Source organism: Panthera leo, chromosome B3 (genome assembly GCF_018350215.1).
Source record: "Panthera leo isolate Ple1 chromosome B3, P.leo_Ple1_pat1.1, whole genome shotgun sequence".
In the NCBI taxonomy this organism is placed as follows: Eukaryota; Metazoa; Chordata; class Mammalia; order Carnivora; family Felidae; genus Panthera; species Panthera leo.
In genome coordinates this window covers 69,796,246-69,815,253 of record NC_056684.1, presented here as the reverse complement: position 1 = coordinate 69,815,253, position 19,008 = coordinate 69,796,246, and the positions used below count along the sequence as shown (strand labels likewise).

At 34.9% G+C, this 19,008-nt stretch overlaps 1 protein-coding gene and 1 pseudogene across 1 annotated transcript; both read left to right on the top strand.

The window, feature by feature from the left end:
- The first annotated feature begins 402 nt into the window (after nt 1-402).
- Nucleotides 403-1,371, top strand: LOC122221227 (olfactory receptor 4F4). The gene has a single exon (XM_042940540.1). It carries the CDS (start codon nt 454-456, stop codon nt 1,369-1,371), a length of 918 nt encoding a protein of 305 aa, XP_042796474.1. The 5' UTR covers nt 403-453.
- A 7,659-nt stretch (nt 1,372-9,030) lies between these two features.
- On the top strand, nt 9,031-18,044 carry LOC122222565 (annotated as a pseudogene).
- Nucleotides 18,045-19,008: the final 964 nt, after the last annotated feature.

The window sequence follows — 19,008 nt, the reverse complement described above, 5'->3', positions numbered from 1 at the left end:
CCACTAAGAATACTTTTTCAAAAATGTATGCCACAAAAAGTCCTTGTAAATATAAAGATCATATAAGTATGTACTTAATAGCTAAGATACTGTTTTGGAATTCAAAGGAAAAGGAGATAAACATATGATGGTGATATAGACTTAATCTGGCACAGAAGGTCACATGAACAAAGGAATTTTATTAGAAATAAGCCTAAGTGCAAATAATGAGAAGACTTGAATAACTGGACTATAAGGCACAGTCAGGGGAGGGGTGTGGAGTAAAATGGTGGGTTTAGATTGTATGCATTTATGTAATAAACCATAGATAGACATTATATGAGTAAGCAGAATGACACAAAATGAGGCTTTGAATTTGAATATAATAATTCTGACTTTCTTCTTACTCTATTCTCTAAGGTAACTACAGAGGCTCTTTCCTGGAATGAATCAATAAATGACACAAATTACTCCATGGTGACTGAGTTCATTTTTCTGGGACTCTCCAATTCTCAGGAATTCCAGATATTCCTACTGGTGTTCTTTTTTATATTCTATGTGGGAATTGTGTTTGGAAACCTTCTTATTGTCATAACTGTGGCTTCTGACTCCCATCTTCACTCTCCCATGTACTTCCTGCTGGCTAACCTCTCACTCATTGACCTCTGTCTGTCTTCCGTCACAGCCCCCAAGATGATTGCTGACTTTTTCAGTAAACACAAAGTCATCTCTTTCAAGGGTTGCCTTGCTCAGATATTTCTCGTTCACTTTTTTGGTGGGAGTGAATTGGTGATCCTTATAGCCATGGCCTTTGACAGATATGTAGCAATCTGTAAACCTCTTCGCTACTCTACAGTTATGTGTGACCATGTATGTTTTGGCATTGTGACTGCCGCATGGGGAACTGGCTTTCTCCATTCAGTGAGCCAGTTGGCTTTTGCAGTAAACTTACCTTTCTGTGGTCCCAATGAGGTTGATAGCTTTTACTGCGACCTACCTAGGGTTATCAAACTTGCTTGTATAGACACCTATAGATTGGATGTCATGGTCATTGCTAACAGTGGTGTGCTCACTGTGTGTTCTTTTGTTTTCCTAATCATCTCCTATGCTATCATCCTAGTAACCATCCAGCAACGCCCTTCAGACAAGTCGTCCAAGGCTCTGTCCACTCTGACTGCTCACATCACAGTAGTTCTTTTGTTCTTTGGACCATGTATCTTCATTTATGCCTGGCCATTCCCCATCAAGTCACTAGATAAATCCCTTGCTGTGTTTTATTCTGTGGTCACTCCTCTCTTGAACCCGATTATATACACACTGAGGAACAAAGACATGAAGACTGCAATGAGACGACTGAGTAAATGGAATGTGAATTCTAGTGTAAAATTTTAGATGTCTCCTAACTTTAAGGCTAAACTAAGATAATGACATAAAATAAAGTTGGTGAAGTACTTGGTAAAGCTCATGAAAATCTTACTTTCCATTTCTTAGTAAATGTCAAAGAACTTTCACATAAATTGCCTCAATTTATCCTTTGACAAATTTGTATTTTATATTTTTGGATACAGATACAAAGTTAATATGCTTTCAAAATATTATCTAATTCTCAGAACAATGGCATAAATATGTCAATATTTGTACACTTCTGTGGCTGAGTAGTTCTGAGCATAATAGATGGAAACACAGAAATTAGCCTTCCTTATAATATTTTTATATTTTTATTTGACTCATTTTCCCTAAAAACGTCAAGGAAGCAACTTCCATACACCTAACTCAAAAAACATGCTTAGTGATAAGGATATTTATGAGCTAATTTTTTTCTTTTTAAATATATGAAATTTATTGTCAAATTGGTTTCCATACAACACCCAGTGCTATGAGCTAACTTTCAAAAGGTTTAGAAAAGAAACTCTTCACACTGTAACAGTCTATAGTTCGTCTGCAATCACTAGAATAACCCATAATCCATGAGATCATTATCAAAAGTGACAGGAAGAGTAAGTCTGACAATGTAAAATTTGCCTTACAGGCACTTGATATCTTGTAGCTTACAAGCTATCACAAGCAGTAAAATGCATTTAGAAAGATCCAAGTTCTTTCAACGTGTTGGCACAAAGTATATCAGTTTGATCCATTCACATCATTTTCCATGGTTAACTTTTAGAAACACAGACTTTGAAGTCAAAAAGAGATGGGTCCAACTCTACTTATGCATTAGTAATCATGACTGGGCATTAGCTTGTCTAAGCTTCAGTTTCCACATGTGCAATAGGAGGATAATAATACCTACACATATGGTTATTATGAGGGATAATAAGACAATAGATATAAATCTATTTTATATCAGATATCATTGCATATAACATAGTGTATATCAGTGTGCTATTTATAAATGTTTAAATAAATCAATCAATTTATTGATTTATATCAGACAAATAGCACATTTTGTGGCATATTATCAGGATCCCATAAGTATCAGGTACTATTAACATTATTATATAAAGCCTATATATTAACAGGCCAAAAGTTCTCAACTTTTATCTTATCCTGACATACTTGAGGGATATGATATAAACCAATCTTAACAGATGCTCATTTTGGGGACATTGTAGTTGTAAGTGTAAGTGTGTACATTTATGTGCAAGTGTGTATTCATGCTCATACACCCTACCATTCTAGGAACACATGTCAAAAAGTCAAGATAGAAGTAGAGGGAATATAAATTTTTAAAAAGCTTGGAAAATTATTCCTGATAAATAGCTTCACACTCCATCAAGAATCACTGAACCAGGCTACAATTGAAGATTAAATATAATAAGAAAAGAATGCAGCTTTTCAAATTGTAGCTTAATAAATAAGGAGAGTCAGATGATAAGAGAATTAAAATCATGTTTACCACAGGGGGGAAAAAAGAGAATAGAAATTCCATAAGCAGGTTGAAAACATAAGAAAATGAGCACATGATAATGGCAGTATCTCAAATCAGTGGAGAAAGGAAGGACCTATTAATGTGATGGTGGAATAACTGGATAGTAATTTGGGAAAAGATATATTGGACATATTCTTCATGTCACATGCCAGGACAATTTCTAAGTAAACTGAAGCAGAAATATTTTTTTAACTACACAAATATTAAAAGAAAACATGAGTTATATTTTGTTTGTTTGTAATCCATGAATATGATAAAGATTGATAATGTTAACTAAATCAATGTTTTAAATGCATGATAAAACCATGAACAAAATAGAGAAGATAAATACATCAGGAGAAAGTATTGACAACTCACATGGCAAAGAATAACAGCTGTAATTATAAAGAACTTCTAAAAACACACCAAACAAAAAAATAGACAAAAACATATTAATTTACAATTGATATGTAAGGAGATAAAAATGGCTTAAATACATTTAAAAAAAATCAAGTTCTCAGGGTTGGGTGGCTTAGTCACTTAAGCACCTGACTCTTGATTTCAGCTCAGGTCATGATCTCTAGATTCATGAGTTTGAGCCCCTATCAGGTTCTGCGCTGACAGCATAGAGCCTGGCTGGGATTCTCTCTCTTTCTCCCTCTCTCACTAAATAAATAAACTCTAAAAAAAATGTTCAAGCTCTTTCATGTTAAGATATACACAGCTTAAAACTAAGCTGAAATACCAATTTTGATCTTAAGATATAAAATATCTGACTTCAATATTCAATAATACACCTTACTGGTAAAGATATACATAAAAGAGTCCTCATATGAACTATTGATAAGAATACAAAATGGTGTTACATCCTAGCAATATCTATGAAATTTACAATGCTAACTTCTGACCCAATGATCCTAATTCTATCTTAACAATACATGTGCAAAAATGCAAAATAACCCATGAATTTGTTGCAGCATTGTTTTAAATAGCAAAAGATTGAAAAATACTTAAATGAAAACCAGAAAAAAACTGTATAAATTATACATTATGGAACATTAAGTAACTATAAAAATTCGTGAGGAATATCTCCAAATAAGGGCTCTGGGGGAATCTACAAGGTATAAGTTAAATGAAAACAATTAAGTTGGAAAAGAATATGTCCAGGATGTTAATTTTTATTTTAAAATGGGGATATATATGTTGGGTTTATATATATATATATATATATATATATATATATATATATATATATATAAAATTTATAAATATATATTTTATAAAGAATAATAGAAATATTTTCAATGGTAAACAAAAAAAAATAAAAATGGTTTATTATAGAGAAAGAGAAAACAGGGCAAGGGACAAGTATAAGAGTTAGATTTTTCTGAATATGTCCTATTTTATAGTTTTGACACTGAAATCCTGTAAGTGTTTTTACATAATTAAAAATGAAATTAAATCAAAAGAAAAATGTTCTCCTAGGTAAGTCATACAGTGAATCTCAAAAAATTTCAAGATCAGCACCTTTAAAAAGTATGTTCTCTGACTAAAATGCAATCAAATTAGAAATCAACAACCAAAAGATATATAGAATAGTAAAATTGGCAAAAAAAAAATTAGTAGGCCTTTCTCCAAAATAGATATTAAATAATAAACAAATTAAAAGATGCTCAACGTCATTAACTGTTAGGGAAATGCAAATTAAAACCCCATTAAGATACCATTTCACATACACACTAGAAAGGCTCTAATCAAAAACAGATTATAACAAGTGCTAGCAAAGATGAGAAAAAAAAATAGAACCCTCATACATAAGTGGGAATGTAAAATGCACCTGCTTTACAAAAGACTTTAAATGTAAATAGACTAAAGACTCCAATCAAAAGACAGAGTGGAGTCACTGAGTTACCTAAATCTATTCTCCTACTGCATGATTCTTCTTTTGTTCATCTTCACTATTTGCCATTATTTTGTCTTCTATGTCACTAATTCATTCCTCTGATTCTTCCAGCCTACTGTTCATTGCATCAAGCCTGTTTTTAATCTCATTTATTATATTTTCGTCTCTGATTGATTCATTTTTACCTCTATTATCTCTGTGGTAAGGGTCTCCCTCATGTCTTCTACTCTTTTCTCAAGCCCAGTGAATATCCTTATGATGGTTGCTTTAAATTCTCTATTAGGCATGTCACTTAGATCTCTAGCTATGGACTTCTCTTTTTCTTTCATCTGGGACAAATGCCTCAGTCTTGGCATTTTGTCTAAGTCTCTGTCTTCTTCCCTGTGTTAGAAAAGCCAATTATGTCTCCTTCTCCTAAAAGTAAGGGCCTTATGAAGAAGTCATGTAGTTCCCAGAGCCTGGAGCTTCAGGGAGTGTCTCCAGTGTGTGCTGTGTGCAAACTACTATTGTGTTTTGGCTGCTCTCTCCTTCAGGCCAGTTATCTGCAGAGGCTCTCCTTGCCTACAGCGGGCTGTTTGGTCCCTGCCCTGAATGTAGTGACTCTTAACTGGGTGTGCTCTGGTCTGCTTGTGAAATGAGACTTGTCACCAACTCCACTGGAACTGAGGCACTGCAAAACACTACTGGGCATTACCCAACGAACACAAAAAAGTTAATTTAAATGGATACATGCACCCATTTGTTTATAACAGCATTATCTACAACAGCCAAATTATGGGAACAACCCAAGTGTCCACCTACTGATGAATGGATAAAGAAGATGTGGTATATATACACAATGAAATATTATTCTGCCATAAAAAGAATGAAATCTTGCCATTTGCTCCATGGATGGAGCTAGAGAGCATTATGCTAAATGAAATAATTCAGTCAGAGAAAGACAATGATTTCACTCATATGTGCAATTTAAGAAATAAAACAAGTGAGAAAATGGGGGAAAAAGAGAGAAAGAGGTAAAGCAAGAAAGAGATTCTTAACTATAGAGAACAAACTGATGATTACCAGAGAGGAGGTAGGTAGTAGAATGAGTGAAATAGGTGATGAGGATTAAGGTTGCACCTGTTGTGATGAGCAATGGGTGTTGTATAAAAGTGTTGAATCACTGTATTGTACACCTGAAACTAATATTATACTGTATATTAACTAACTAGAATTTAAATAAAAACTTTAGGGGTATCTGGGTGGCTCAGTCAGTTCAGCGTCTGACTCTTGGTTTTGGCTCAGGTCACAATCTCATGGTTTGTGGTTTTGAGCCCCACATCAGGCTCTGCGCTGACAGTGTGGAGACTGCTTGGAATTCTTTCTCTCTCCCTCTCTATAACCCTCCCCACTCATCTTCTCTCTCAAAATAAATAAATAAATTAAATTAACTAATTAAAACTTTTTAAAAAGGCCACCTACTAAATGGGAGAAGACATTTGCAAATGATATATCTTATAAGGGGATGATATCCTAAATATATGAAGAACTTATGCAACTCAACATAAAAACAAAGCAATCCAATTAAAAAATGGGAAGAGAATCTGAATACACATTTTCCAAAGAAGAAATACAGATGGGAAAAGAAACATGAAAAGGTGCTTAACATTACTACTTAAGGAAATACAAATCAAAACGACAATGAGATGATACCTCACATTAGAATGGCTAGAATAAAAAGACAAGAAATAACATGTATTGGTGAGCAGGTGGAATAAAAGCAAACTTCATGAAGTATTGGTGGGAATGTAATTGGTGCAACCACCAGGGAAAACAGTATGGAGTTTCCTCAAAAAATTAAAAATAGGAATACCATATGATCCAATATTTCCGCTACTGGGTATTTATCCAAAAACAAAAACACTAATTCAAAAATACACATGTATCCCAATGTTTATTGCAACATTATTTACCATAGCCAAGATATGGAAGAAACCCAGTGTCCATTAATAGGTGAATGGATAAAGAATATGTGGTGTATATACACAATGGAATATTAGGCACAAGAAAAAATGAAATCTTGCCATTTGAGCATGGATGGATGTAGAGGGTATTAGGCTACATGAAATAAGTCAGTCAGAGAAAGACAAATACAATATGATTTCATTTATATGTGGAATCTAACAAACAAAACAAATGAGCATACAAACAAACAACAGACTCTTAAATACAGGGGACAGACTGGTGGTTGCTAGAGGAGAAGTGGGTTGATGGATGGGCAAAATAAAGAAAGAGGATTAAAGAGTACAAACTTCCAGTTATAAAAAAAATAAGTCACAGAGATGTATAGTACAGCATAGGAATATAGTCAATAATATTGTAATAACATGTATGGTGACAGATGGTGACTACGTTTATTGTGATAAACACTGAGTATAGTTTTTTAATTACTATGTTGTACATTTAAAATTAATAAAACATTTTATGTCCACTAATTTCAATAATAAAAAAGGATATGTATATTTTTTTATGTTATATAAGATTAACATGAAAAAAACAGCAAAAGGGGCATCTGGTGGTTCAGTCATTTAAGCTCAGGTTATGATCCACAGTTGTGGGATTTACCCCTGAATCAGGCTCTGTGCTGAGTGTGTAGCTGCTTAAGATTCTTTATCTCCCTCTCTCTCTGCTCCTTCCCTGCTCACACACTCTCTCCTGCTCTTTCTCACTCTCAAAAGAAGGGAAGGGGAAGGGGAAAGGAAGAAGAGGAAGAAGAGGAAGAAGAGGAAGAAGAGGAAGAAGAAGAAGGAGGAGGAGGAGGAGGAGGAGGAGGAGGAGGAGGAGGAGGAGGAGGAGGAGAAGAAGAAGAAGGGAAGGAGAGGAGATGAGAGGAAAGAAAGAGAAGGGAAGGAGTAGAGGGGAGGGGAGGGGAGGCAAAAGACAAAAAAGAAAAAAAAAAACAGCTTTCCACATGGAAAAACCATAAATTGGATTTCACCACATACTATATACCAAAATGAATTCAAGACAGATTAAAGGTGTAAAACATCATAAACAAGACTTTTTAACTTTTGTATTTTTAAAAATTTTTTAAATGTTTATTATTTATTTTTGAGAGAGAGACAGAGAGAGAGAGAGAGAGAGAGAGGGAGGGAGGAGTGGGGGAGGGGCAGAGAGAGAGGGAGACACAGAATCTGCAGCAGGATCCAGGCTCTGAGCCATCAGCACAGAGCCCAACACAGGGCTTGAAATCACAAACCATGAGATCATGACCAGAGCCAACGTCAGACACTTAACTGACTGAGCCACCCAAGCGCACCGATATAACTTTTGGATTCTGATTGATCTTCATATAATGGCAGCCACATAAATCTGTCCATAAATATCATGCACAAAAGATGTAAAATTGAAAACAGTTACAAAGGAAACCACATATACCATGCCCTATCATTGCTAGGAGATAGGAAAAACCATAAATTTCAAATTGTGTGTGAGTAAAGAAATAAACCACAAATTCCAGCTGCAATACTATTGGAGTGTCCCCCACCACTTGAAGCTATGGATGCAGAGAAGAGAAGAAGCTTAAAGATCCCAAGTGAAAGATGCAAAAAGTGTGGAGGACATAATAATGTCTCTAAAAAGAATGTCCGTTACTAAATGCTAAAAATATGGGAGATTAGAATGGCTATTAAACGGAAAAGTGTGGGAAGTTATGTAAATCCCTTCTGGAATCATTTAAAAACTCAAAGTTTTCTGGTAACCAATTCTTAAACATGATGTATTTTCCTGATTAAGTTACATAAAAACGTTTACCTTAAATGGCCATACATAAAGTTTTGATTACCAAATGTGACACATCAACAACAGAAAAAAGAACAAAAACAGTACATAGAAAGTCATGAAGAGGAGATAACAATAATGATCTTTGTTTTTTCAGAATTATACCAGAAATCTTTCTCTCCTCCAAAAAGTCAATCAGTCAATACAAAAACAGTCTTGCTTTTTCTTTTAAACTCCTGTGCTTCTGTGAGTGCTCTGGATTCAGAGTGACTGCTAAGCCTATTTTCATATCTGATTGGATTTCTTTCTTTTTTAAGGCTGAATAATATTTCAGTGTATGTATTTTTTTTTTTCAATTCTCATTTATTTTTGGCTCTTGGGGCAATGTTATCTTGTGTATGTATTTCTTTATCCATTCATTCATCCATGGACATTTAGGATTTTTCCTATCTTGGTTATTGTAAATACTGCTACAGTGAACATGGAAATGCAGATACCTATTCAAGATCCTGATTCTACTCCTATGGATAAACATCCAGAAGAGGAAATGCTGTACCATATGGTAGTTACATTTTTAAATTTTTGAAAATTTCCATAATGTTTTCTGTAATGAGTGTACCAATTTACTTCCCACTAATAGTATAACAGGATCCCCTTTTCTCCACATCCTCACCAACATTTGTTTTCTTTTGTTTTTTAAAAGTATCCATACTAACAGGTGAGAGGTGAAATTATTTCACTTTCGTTTTGATTTGTGTTTCTCTGAGGATTAGTGATGTTGAGCACATCTCATATTTGCGGACTATTGGTAGGACTTCTTTGGGAAAATGTCCGTTCAGGTTCTTTGCCCATTTTGTAATGAAGTTATTTGCTATTTTGCTATTGAGTTGTATGAGTTCTCTATATATTTTGGATATTAACCCCTTATCAGACAAATCCTATGGGAATATTTTCTTCCATTTTTTTCACTTTGTAAATTGTTACCCTCATTATGTGCAAGCTTTTTAGTTCGATGTGACACTGAATTCATTTTTCTAGTATTTTGTGGAGAATTTTTGCATCTATACTCTTCAGGAATATAGCCTTTAGTTTTCTTCTCTTGTAGTATCCTTATGTACCTTTGGTATCAAGGTAATGTGGGCCTTATAAAATGACTTTGGAAGTATTTCTTCCCCTTCAATTTTTTGGAAGACTTTAACAAATATTAACACTAATTCTTTAAATGTTTGGTAAAATTCACCAGTGAAATCATCTGGTCCTGGACTATTCTCAGAAAGTTTTTAATTCCTGATTCAATCTCTTTATTTGTAATTGACCCATTAAGATTTTATATTTTTTTCATGATTCAGACTTGATACATTTTATATTTCTAGGAATTTATCCATTTCTTGTTAGGTCTTCCAAGTTGTTGCCTATAATTGTTTATAGTAGTCTCAATATCCTATGTATTCTTGTAGTATCAGTTATAAAGTCTCCTTTCTTTCACTTATAATTTTATTTATCTCAATCTTCTCTATTTTTTATTAGTTTAGCAAAAAATTTGTCTAGTTTTTTATCCTTCCAAAAACAAATTCAGTTTTCATAATCTTTTCTTTGGTTTTTCTACTACTTACTTTTGCACTATTTTATTTCCTTCCTTCTGCTAGCTTTTGGTTTAGTTATTATTTTTCTAGGTCTTTGAAATGTAATGTTAGATTGTTTGAGAACTTTATTTTTCTTAAGTATCTGTTGTTATAAGATTTTAGAAATATTTTTGCTGTATCCTATGACTTTTGTATGCTCTATTTCCATTTTTGTTTGTCTAATATATTTCCCTTTTTATTTCTTGTTTGGCCCAATGATATTTCAAGAGTGTGTTGTTTAGGGGTGCCCAGGTGGCTCGGTCGGTTAAGCGTCCGACTTCAGCTTAGGTCATGATCTCATGGTCTGTGGGTTCAAGCCCAGCATTGGGCTCTGTGCTGACAGCTCGGAGCCTGGAGCCTGCTTCTGATTCTGTGTCTCCCTCTCTCTCTGCCCCTCTCCTGCTCACACTGTCTCTGTCTCTCAAAAGTAAATAAATGAAGAAAAAAAATTTTTTAAGAGTGTGTTGTTTAATTTTCACATATTTGTTAATTTTCCAGCTTTATATTGTTATTGATTTCTCCTTTCACACCGTTTTGACCAGAAAATATACTACATGTTATTTCAATCTTCTTAAATTTGTTAAGATTTGTTTTATACCTAAAAAATGATCTATTTTGGAATATGTTCCATGTGCACTTTAGAAAAATGTATATTTTGCCACTTTTGGATAAAAGTTTCTCTAGATAGCACTGGGTGTTGTATGTCAGTGATGAACCCCGGGAATCTATATCAAAACCCAAGAGCACACTTTACACACTGTGTGTTAGCCAATTTGACAATAAATTATTTAAAAAAAAAAAAAGAAACTTTTTAAAAGAAACTTTTTTTTTAGATGCCTTTTAGATCCATTTAGTCTTAGATCCATTTACTGTTTCCTTATTGATTTATAGCTGCATGATCTAAAGCTTAGTTTTAGTGTTGTTGAAATTGGGGTACTGATGGCCTCCACTATTATTGTGTTGCTATCTATTTATCCATTCAATTCTATTAATATTTGCCTTACATATGTATGTAGTCTGATATTGGGTGCATATAGAGTTTTTATATCTTTTTGATGAAGTGATCCTTGTATCATTATACAGTGACCTTCTTTGTGTCTTGTGACAGTTTCTGACGTAAAGTCTATTTTTCTGATATAAGGATAAATAACCCTCTCTCTTGGTTACTATTTGTATAAATATATTTATCCTTTCCTTCCCTTCTGCCTGCATGTGTTCTTAAAGGTAAAGTTGAGGGGCGCCTGGGTGGCGCAGTCGGTTAAGCGTCCGACTTCAGCCAGGTCACGATCTCGCGGTCCGTGAGTTCGAGCCCCGCGTCAGGCTCTGGGCTGATGGCTCGGAGCCTGGAGCCTGTTTCCGATTCTGTGTCTCCCTCTCTCTCTGCCCCTCCCCCGTTCATGCTCTGTCTCTCTCTGTCCCAAAAATAAATAAAAAATGTTGAAAAAAAAAAATTTAAAAAAAAAAAAAAAAAAAAAAAAAAAAAAGGTAAAGTTGAGTTTCTTATAGGCAGAGTTAGATAAAAAATGAATATAGTTGGATCTTCATTTTTCTAAAAAATCCATTTAGCCATTCTGTGCCTTTGATTGGATAATTTAGTCCATTTACATTAGAGAACTTACTGCCGATGTGTTCCTTGTTTTATAGGAAACTTACTATAAAACACTTACTGCCAATGTGTTCTGTTTTATAGTTTCTTCCCCTTTCTTCCTCTCTTGCTAACTTCCTTTGTGACTTGATTTTTGTACTGGTTTGCATCAGTTGTTTTTTTCTTTTTTTTTTTTTTTAAGTTTATTCATTTTGAGAGAAAGAGAGAGAGAGAAAGAGAGAATTCATGCAAGCAAGGGAGGGACAGAGAAAGAGGGAGAAAGAATCCCAGGTAGGCTCTGTGCTATAAGTGCTGAGTCTCTTGTGGGGCTTGATCTCACAGAGATCGTGACCTGAGCTGAAATCAAGAGTCCAACACTCAACCCACTGAACCACCCAGGTGCCCCAATTTTGTTTCAATTCTTTTCTCTTTATCTTTTGTGTATCTACCACACAACATACACCTCTTCTCAAGTGCACATGGGACACACACAAAACTTGATTATTAATTCTCAAAGAAAACATAAATGTCACAAAGTAGAAATATTACAAAAAGTATTTTCTGATAATAATGAAATAAATCTAGAATTTAAAATAAAATTGAGAAACAAAAGGCCCAACCATCTTGAAATTTGGAAACCTGCACTTAACACTAAGAAAGGACGTACAGACAAAAACATTTAAAAGTCACAGAATTAAAGAATGAATTAAGTTGCCAAATAAAAAATTAAAAAGAAAGCAAAAATAATACAAACTATAAGAAAGAATACAAACAAGATAAAAGTAGAAACTAATAAAGAACCAAAAATAGTCTATCAAAGCAATAAAACAAAAATCTTATTTTTAGAAAAAATTACAATGCAGACAAACCATAGCTAATCAAAGATAAAAAGGGATGAAGAGACATGTAAATAATAAATGCTAGTGGAATTATTATCTGATAAACAGCAAATTAAAAAAAATCACTAAATACAGTGGTGCTACATGGGTGGAGGCAGGAGGCAAGGAAGATTACAGAAGTCAAAAGTATACAAGGGGAGTACCCAGCCTCGGGCATCTGGCTGGCCCCTCTTGTTTTTACTATCTTTTCTTCTCAATGGAAACTTCAGACACCAAACAAAACAAAGAATACAGAAATTATACAGATAGTATAGAAGTCACTAAACAACAATAAAAAAAAAAACCCACCTATATCCCACAGAAATTAACAAAAACAAATCCTGAGGAGAGAGAATGTGATTTTCAGAGTTACTAAATTATAATATCCAAAATGTACACTTAAAAAAAAAACAAGTGTGTAAATTTTTTAAAAATATATGCCCCATGTACAAGAGAAATAAACAGAATCTATCCCTGAGAAAGCACAGATATTGGACTTACTACAAAAAAAGTTTTAAAAAACTTTTAAATAAGCTCAAAGAGAAAACAAAAAACAAAAACAAAAACAAAAACAAAAACAAAAACAACCAAGAGAATGATGGATGAACAAATCAGGATATCAACGAAGATATGGAAATTATAAAAAGGAACCAAACTGCAGCTAAAAAATATAACAACTGAAACAAAAGGACCTGGAAGAAGTGAATATCCACATGCAAAAGAATTGCATCTCTACCTCACATCATATACAAAATGTAATGAAAACTGCATCATTGACTTAAATGTAAGAGCTAAAACCATAACACTCCTAGAAGAAAATACAGATATAACTCATGGCCTTGGACAGGCAGTAAGTTCTTAGATATGACACCAAAAGCGGAAACATAAAATTTTGGACTTTATCAAATTATAAGCTTTTGTGTAATTATATTATCAAAATTGGACTTTATCAAAATTACAAACTTTTGTGCAACAAAGGACATTATCAAGTAAGTGAGAATACAACCTAGGGAATAAGAGGAACATTTATTAACCACATCTCTGACAAGGCTCTAGCATCCAGAATATAGAAAAAAACAATTACAACACAGCAAGAAAAAAAGATAAACTACCCAATTTTTAAATGGACAAAGGACTTAATAGGCATTTCTTCAAAGAAGATATACAAGTAGCCAAGAAGCACATGAAAAGATGCTCAACATTAACAGTTGTTAGGGAAATGCACATCAAAATCATAAGAAACCACTTCATACTCACCATGAGGCCATTTAATAAAAGGAAAACTATCATTGTTGGCAAAACGTGGAGAAATTAGAATTCTTATACACTACTTATGGGAATGTAAACTGATGCAGACATATAGGAAATTTTTTTTTCCAGTTTCTCAAAATGTGAAAAACAGAGTTAGCATATGACCCAGCAATTCCACTCCTAGGTATATACCCCCAAGAAGTGAAAAAAAGTTCTAAAAAATTTATACACACATGTTTACAGCCACACTCATCACAACAGACAGTGGAAGTTATCCAAATATTCATCAACAGATGAATAAACAAAATGCAGCATATCCAAACAATAGAATATTACTCAACCACAAAAAGGAATAAAGTACTGATTCGTTCTACAATGTTGATAAACCTCAAAAATATGTTGAGTGAAAGAAGCCAGATATAAAAGCTGACTTGTTGTATGATTCCATTTACATGAAATATCCAGAATAGGCAAATCCACACACACAGAAAATAGATGGGTAGTTTCCAGGATCTGGGGGAAAGACAAAATGGGGAATAATAGCTTAATGGTATGTTTTCCTTTTTCTATTATTATTATGAAATTTATTGTCAAATTGGTTTCCATACAACACCCAGTGCTCATCCCAACAGGTGCCCTCAATACCCATCACCCAACCACCCCTCCCTCCCACCCCCCATAAACCCTCAGTTTGTTCTCAGTTTTTAGAAGTCTCTTATGTTTTGGCTCCCTCCCTCTCTAACCATGTTTTTTCTTCCCCTCCCCCATGGTCTTCTGTTAAGTTTCTGTAGCCGCTCTGGAAAACAGTGTGGAGGTTCCTCAAAAAATTAAAAATAGACCTACCCTATGACCCAGCAGTAGCACTGCTAGGAATTTCCCAAGGGATACAGGAGTACTGATACATAGGGTCACTTGTACCCCAATGTTTATAGCAGCACTTTCAACAATAGCCAAATTATGGAAAGAGCCTAAATGTCCATCAACTGATGAATGGATAAAGAAATTGTGGTTTATATACACAATGGAATACTACGTGGCAATGAGAATGAAATATGGCCTTTTGTAGCAACATGGATGGAATTGGAGAGTGTTATGCTAAGTGAAATAAGTCATACAGAGAAGGACAGATTCAATGGTATGTTTTCTTAATGGATGAAAATATTTTAGCACTAAGAAGGGTGATTGTGCAACTTGTGAATGTACAAAATACCACTGGATTATTCACTTCAAAATGATAAATTTTACATTATGCGGATTTAACCTCAATTTTAAAAAGGTAAAAGATATAAATACTCTGAAAACAGATAAAAATATAGCCACTTGCCTGGCTTCCTCCCCCAGAAGACTTGCTCACACCACATCTTCCAACTCGTAAGTTTTGTGGAGCCTTGCTTCCAGTGGTGGTGGCAACAGGTCTCATTTCATAAGCAGACCAGTGCACACCTGGTTAAAATATGTCACATTCAGGCCAGGGACCAAACACTGTGTACAACAGGCAAAGAGCCTCCACAAACAACTGGTCTAAAGGATAAAGTGGCCAGGACAAAACAGCAGAATACATGTAGCACACACTAGAGACTCTCCCAGAAGTGCCAGGCACTGGGGAACAAGGGACACTACACAGCAGGGCACTATGGGACCTCTTCCTTTATAAGGCCATCACTCTCAAGAACAGAAGACACAGCTGACCTTCCTAACCACAAACAGGCATAAACTGAGACAAAAAGAAAAGACAGAGAAATTTACCCCAAATGAAAACAGAATAAGGCCACAGCCAGAGAACTAACAAAATAGATATAAGTAACAAGAATAGCAGGAGATTTTTCAACAGAAAATTTCCAAGCCAGAGGGTATGGCATGATATATTCAAAGTGCTGAATGGGAAAATCTGAAGCCCAGAATACTCTTTCTCACAAGCCTATTAAGAGAAGGAGACACAAAGAGTTTCCCAGGGCATAAAGCAACTGCATTTTCAGGGAGTCCAAACTACTGAGAAAATTTCTGTCTGCTACATAATTCTCCCCTATACAAAGAGTTACACAAAATACTGCCATCATAAAAGCAGTTAATTAATAGCACTAATTGTGCTTGGGTAGTGACCAAGTTCAACTCAGAGACTTGGTGTTGCCAGCCAGAAATGAGTCTGTTATGAGAATTGTCTCCTAGAATCACATTGGTTTTCTAAAGAAAGTAAGAAGAAAAGTGGTTAATGAGTCACCTAGGGGGTGACATCTGTTTTTGTAAATCACCATCTCCTTCCCCTACTAAAATTTGGTTTTTGTTTTTATCTAACCATCTATCATCTATCTATCTATCTATCTATCTATCTATCTATCTATCTATCTACCTACCTACCTACCTATCTATCTATCTGCCTCTTTATATTTTGCCATGAAGGCAAAAGAAAGCTCTTGAAAAACAAGGAAAGCAAATAAAAAATATAACAGGAAGGGGATAATTGCATCCACAATTGTAGCATTGCAATGTCCCTCAGCCTTTGAGTAACTTCTTCTAACAGTATAAACCAAGAGGTTCTGACAGATCAGCCTCATTCTATATTATTCTAGCTTTGGGTCTAAGTTTGTAGTCAACCAAATAAATCAAACTTAGGGTTAATCCAAGCCATCTGAACTAACATATTAAATACAGAATCATTGTTTAGTGTACTAATATCATTAAATATGGCCAATCCAACATTTTATTCCTTCCATCCAAGTCAAACACTCTTAGGATCCATTCCCATATATAACGTTCCAGGTGTCTATGGATACAGATATGTAAAATCTTACAGTAATTTTGGTGTATACTGCATCTAGTCACGGATTCCATTTTGTCCCTGACTCACCGGAGCTTTCTGGGACTTGAGCCTGACTATAGGACTAGGAACAATGTGAAGAGGTGGGAACAGGCACTGGTAATTGTCAGCAGTCCCCCTCTGGTAACCAACTCAGAAGAGGTCATTATAATTTTCAGATAAGCACAGACAAATCTCTTTATATAGAGAAAAGAAAAGATGCTCCCACCAGTAAATGAGGATTGAAAGATGTTCTGGTTTCTGAGTTTGTGTTGCTGGGATTTTCTACATCTTGGGAGACTAAAGTTTTTCTCATGTTGACATTCTCCTTGATCTATTTAGGGATCGTCCCAGGAAATTTCTTCATTTTCTTTCTGGTATTTTTTTTACTCCCATTTACATTTTCCTGTGTACTTCCTGCTGGCCAACCAGTCCCTCATTGATGTGGACTTTTCTTTACCACAGTTCCCAAGATGATTATAGACTTTTTTAATGAATGCAAGATTTCTTTGCAAAGTTTCAGGGCACAGACATGCTTCATCCACATAATGGGCAGAGTGGAGATGGTGTTAGTTATAGCCATAGCGTTTGACAGGGACATGGCAATCTGTAAACCTCTTCAGTACCTGGACATCATGAACCCTAAAATACATGTTTCATTTGTAACTACTTGCTGGGTAACTGTGGTGAACTACTTATGCCTCCATTTGTTTTCGTTACAAACGTGTGCTTTTGTGGTTATATTAGAAGTAAAAACCTTCTATTATAACTTTTCCAGAATCATCAAACTTGCATGCAGAGATGGAGCCAAGTTTGAATTTATTATTGCTGCCAATAATAACATCATGAGCATGGGCACCTTCTTTTTACTAATCCTTTCCTATATCCTTATTTTGGTCACTGTCTGGAAATGTTCTCAGAAAGACTTACCCAAGGCATTTATCACTCTGTCAGCTCACATCACTGTGTTGACTCAGTTTTTTACCTTATTCATGTTTCTTTTTTTGTTTTGTTTTTTGTTTTTTGACCATAATCACAGCCTGGTTTATTTATTTTTTTAATATGAAATTTATTGTCAAACTTGTTTCCATACAACACCCAGTGCTCATCCCAACAGGTGCCCTCCTCAATGCCCATCACCCACTTTCCCCTCCCTCCCACCCCCCATCAACCCTCTGTTTATTCTGTGGCCTTTCCCCACTTCTTCAAGTGATAAATACCTGTTCATTGTATTGACTCACTATAGTATTGACTTTGCTATCACCTCTGTCTTTAATCCTTCCATCTATCTATACATAATAGAACAAAGACATAAAAGTAGCAATAAAAAGATTGAGTGAGCAGGAACATGTCAGATTTTGCTGACTGAATGTGACTCTGGAGCTCTAAAACTATGCATCCACTAAGTATCCACTTTGGATACTTCAACTTTGGGTATTTCCACTTTGGATACTTCTGACATTTAACATGACCATATCTGAACATAATATCTATCTCACTGAACAGACTCCTACTACTAGAGCATTTATTCATAACCTCTACTACCATGGGAAATGTGAATCCACCATGATATGGGTTATTTTAACAGAGAGTATCACTATCTACTAAATAATACTTACGATTGAAATTGTGATCATTTTGACAGAAGATGGACATAATGACATCTCTTCTGCTTCCCAAAGATTTGCAAATGAAATGCAAACACACTTTGGAGAATGTCAGGAATCATTACATCAATATACGCAGGACTAGTAATTCTAATTATTCAGGCTGTGTTCCCTCAGAAGAAGATCCAAAAACAAAATTTTATTGCCAGTAGTTTATTTGGAAATTGATTTTTGAAAATCTCATCAAGGGAATAGGAAGTGAGACAGAGATGTGAAGGTTGCTTATGTTGATAAATGTAACTGGGGTGCAAGCCTAGAATGGCCCTCTAGGTTACTCTATAAATTCTGTGGCTTAGAATTGTCCCATTTTAAGGGAAAGGAACTGGAATACTTTTTTCATTTGTAAAGGGTGCAATAACTCCTTAGTATTTCCAGTCCAGAATACTGTGCATGATAGGAAGGAAGCCAGAGGAAAAACCATCAGGTAGACTTCCAGCTGCTGGAAGTAGAAAACTATCTCTTTCTTTGAAAACAATAAATGCAAAGGTATATTCCACTTTTTAAAGAACGCAGGCCCCATTTTACCTTATCCTGTCAAAGATTCTCTAACGTGATGGCTGTTTTCAATTTCACAAAAGGAAGACTTAAAACAGAAGTGACGAGCTATAGCGGCACCGTTGCTCAGAGCTGATAGTTATGTTCCCCTCTATTACCCATTCTAA

What these genes read in the sequence shown, in the direction of transcription:
- LOC122221227 (XM_042940540.1), top strand. Translation starts at nt 454, where the DNA reads ATGGTGACTGAGTTCATTTTTCTGGGACTCTCCAATTCTCAGGAATTC.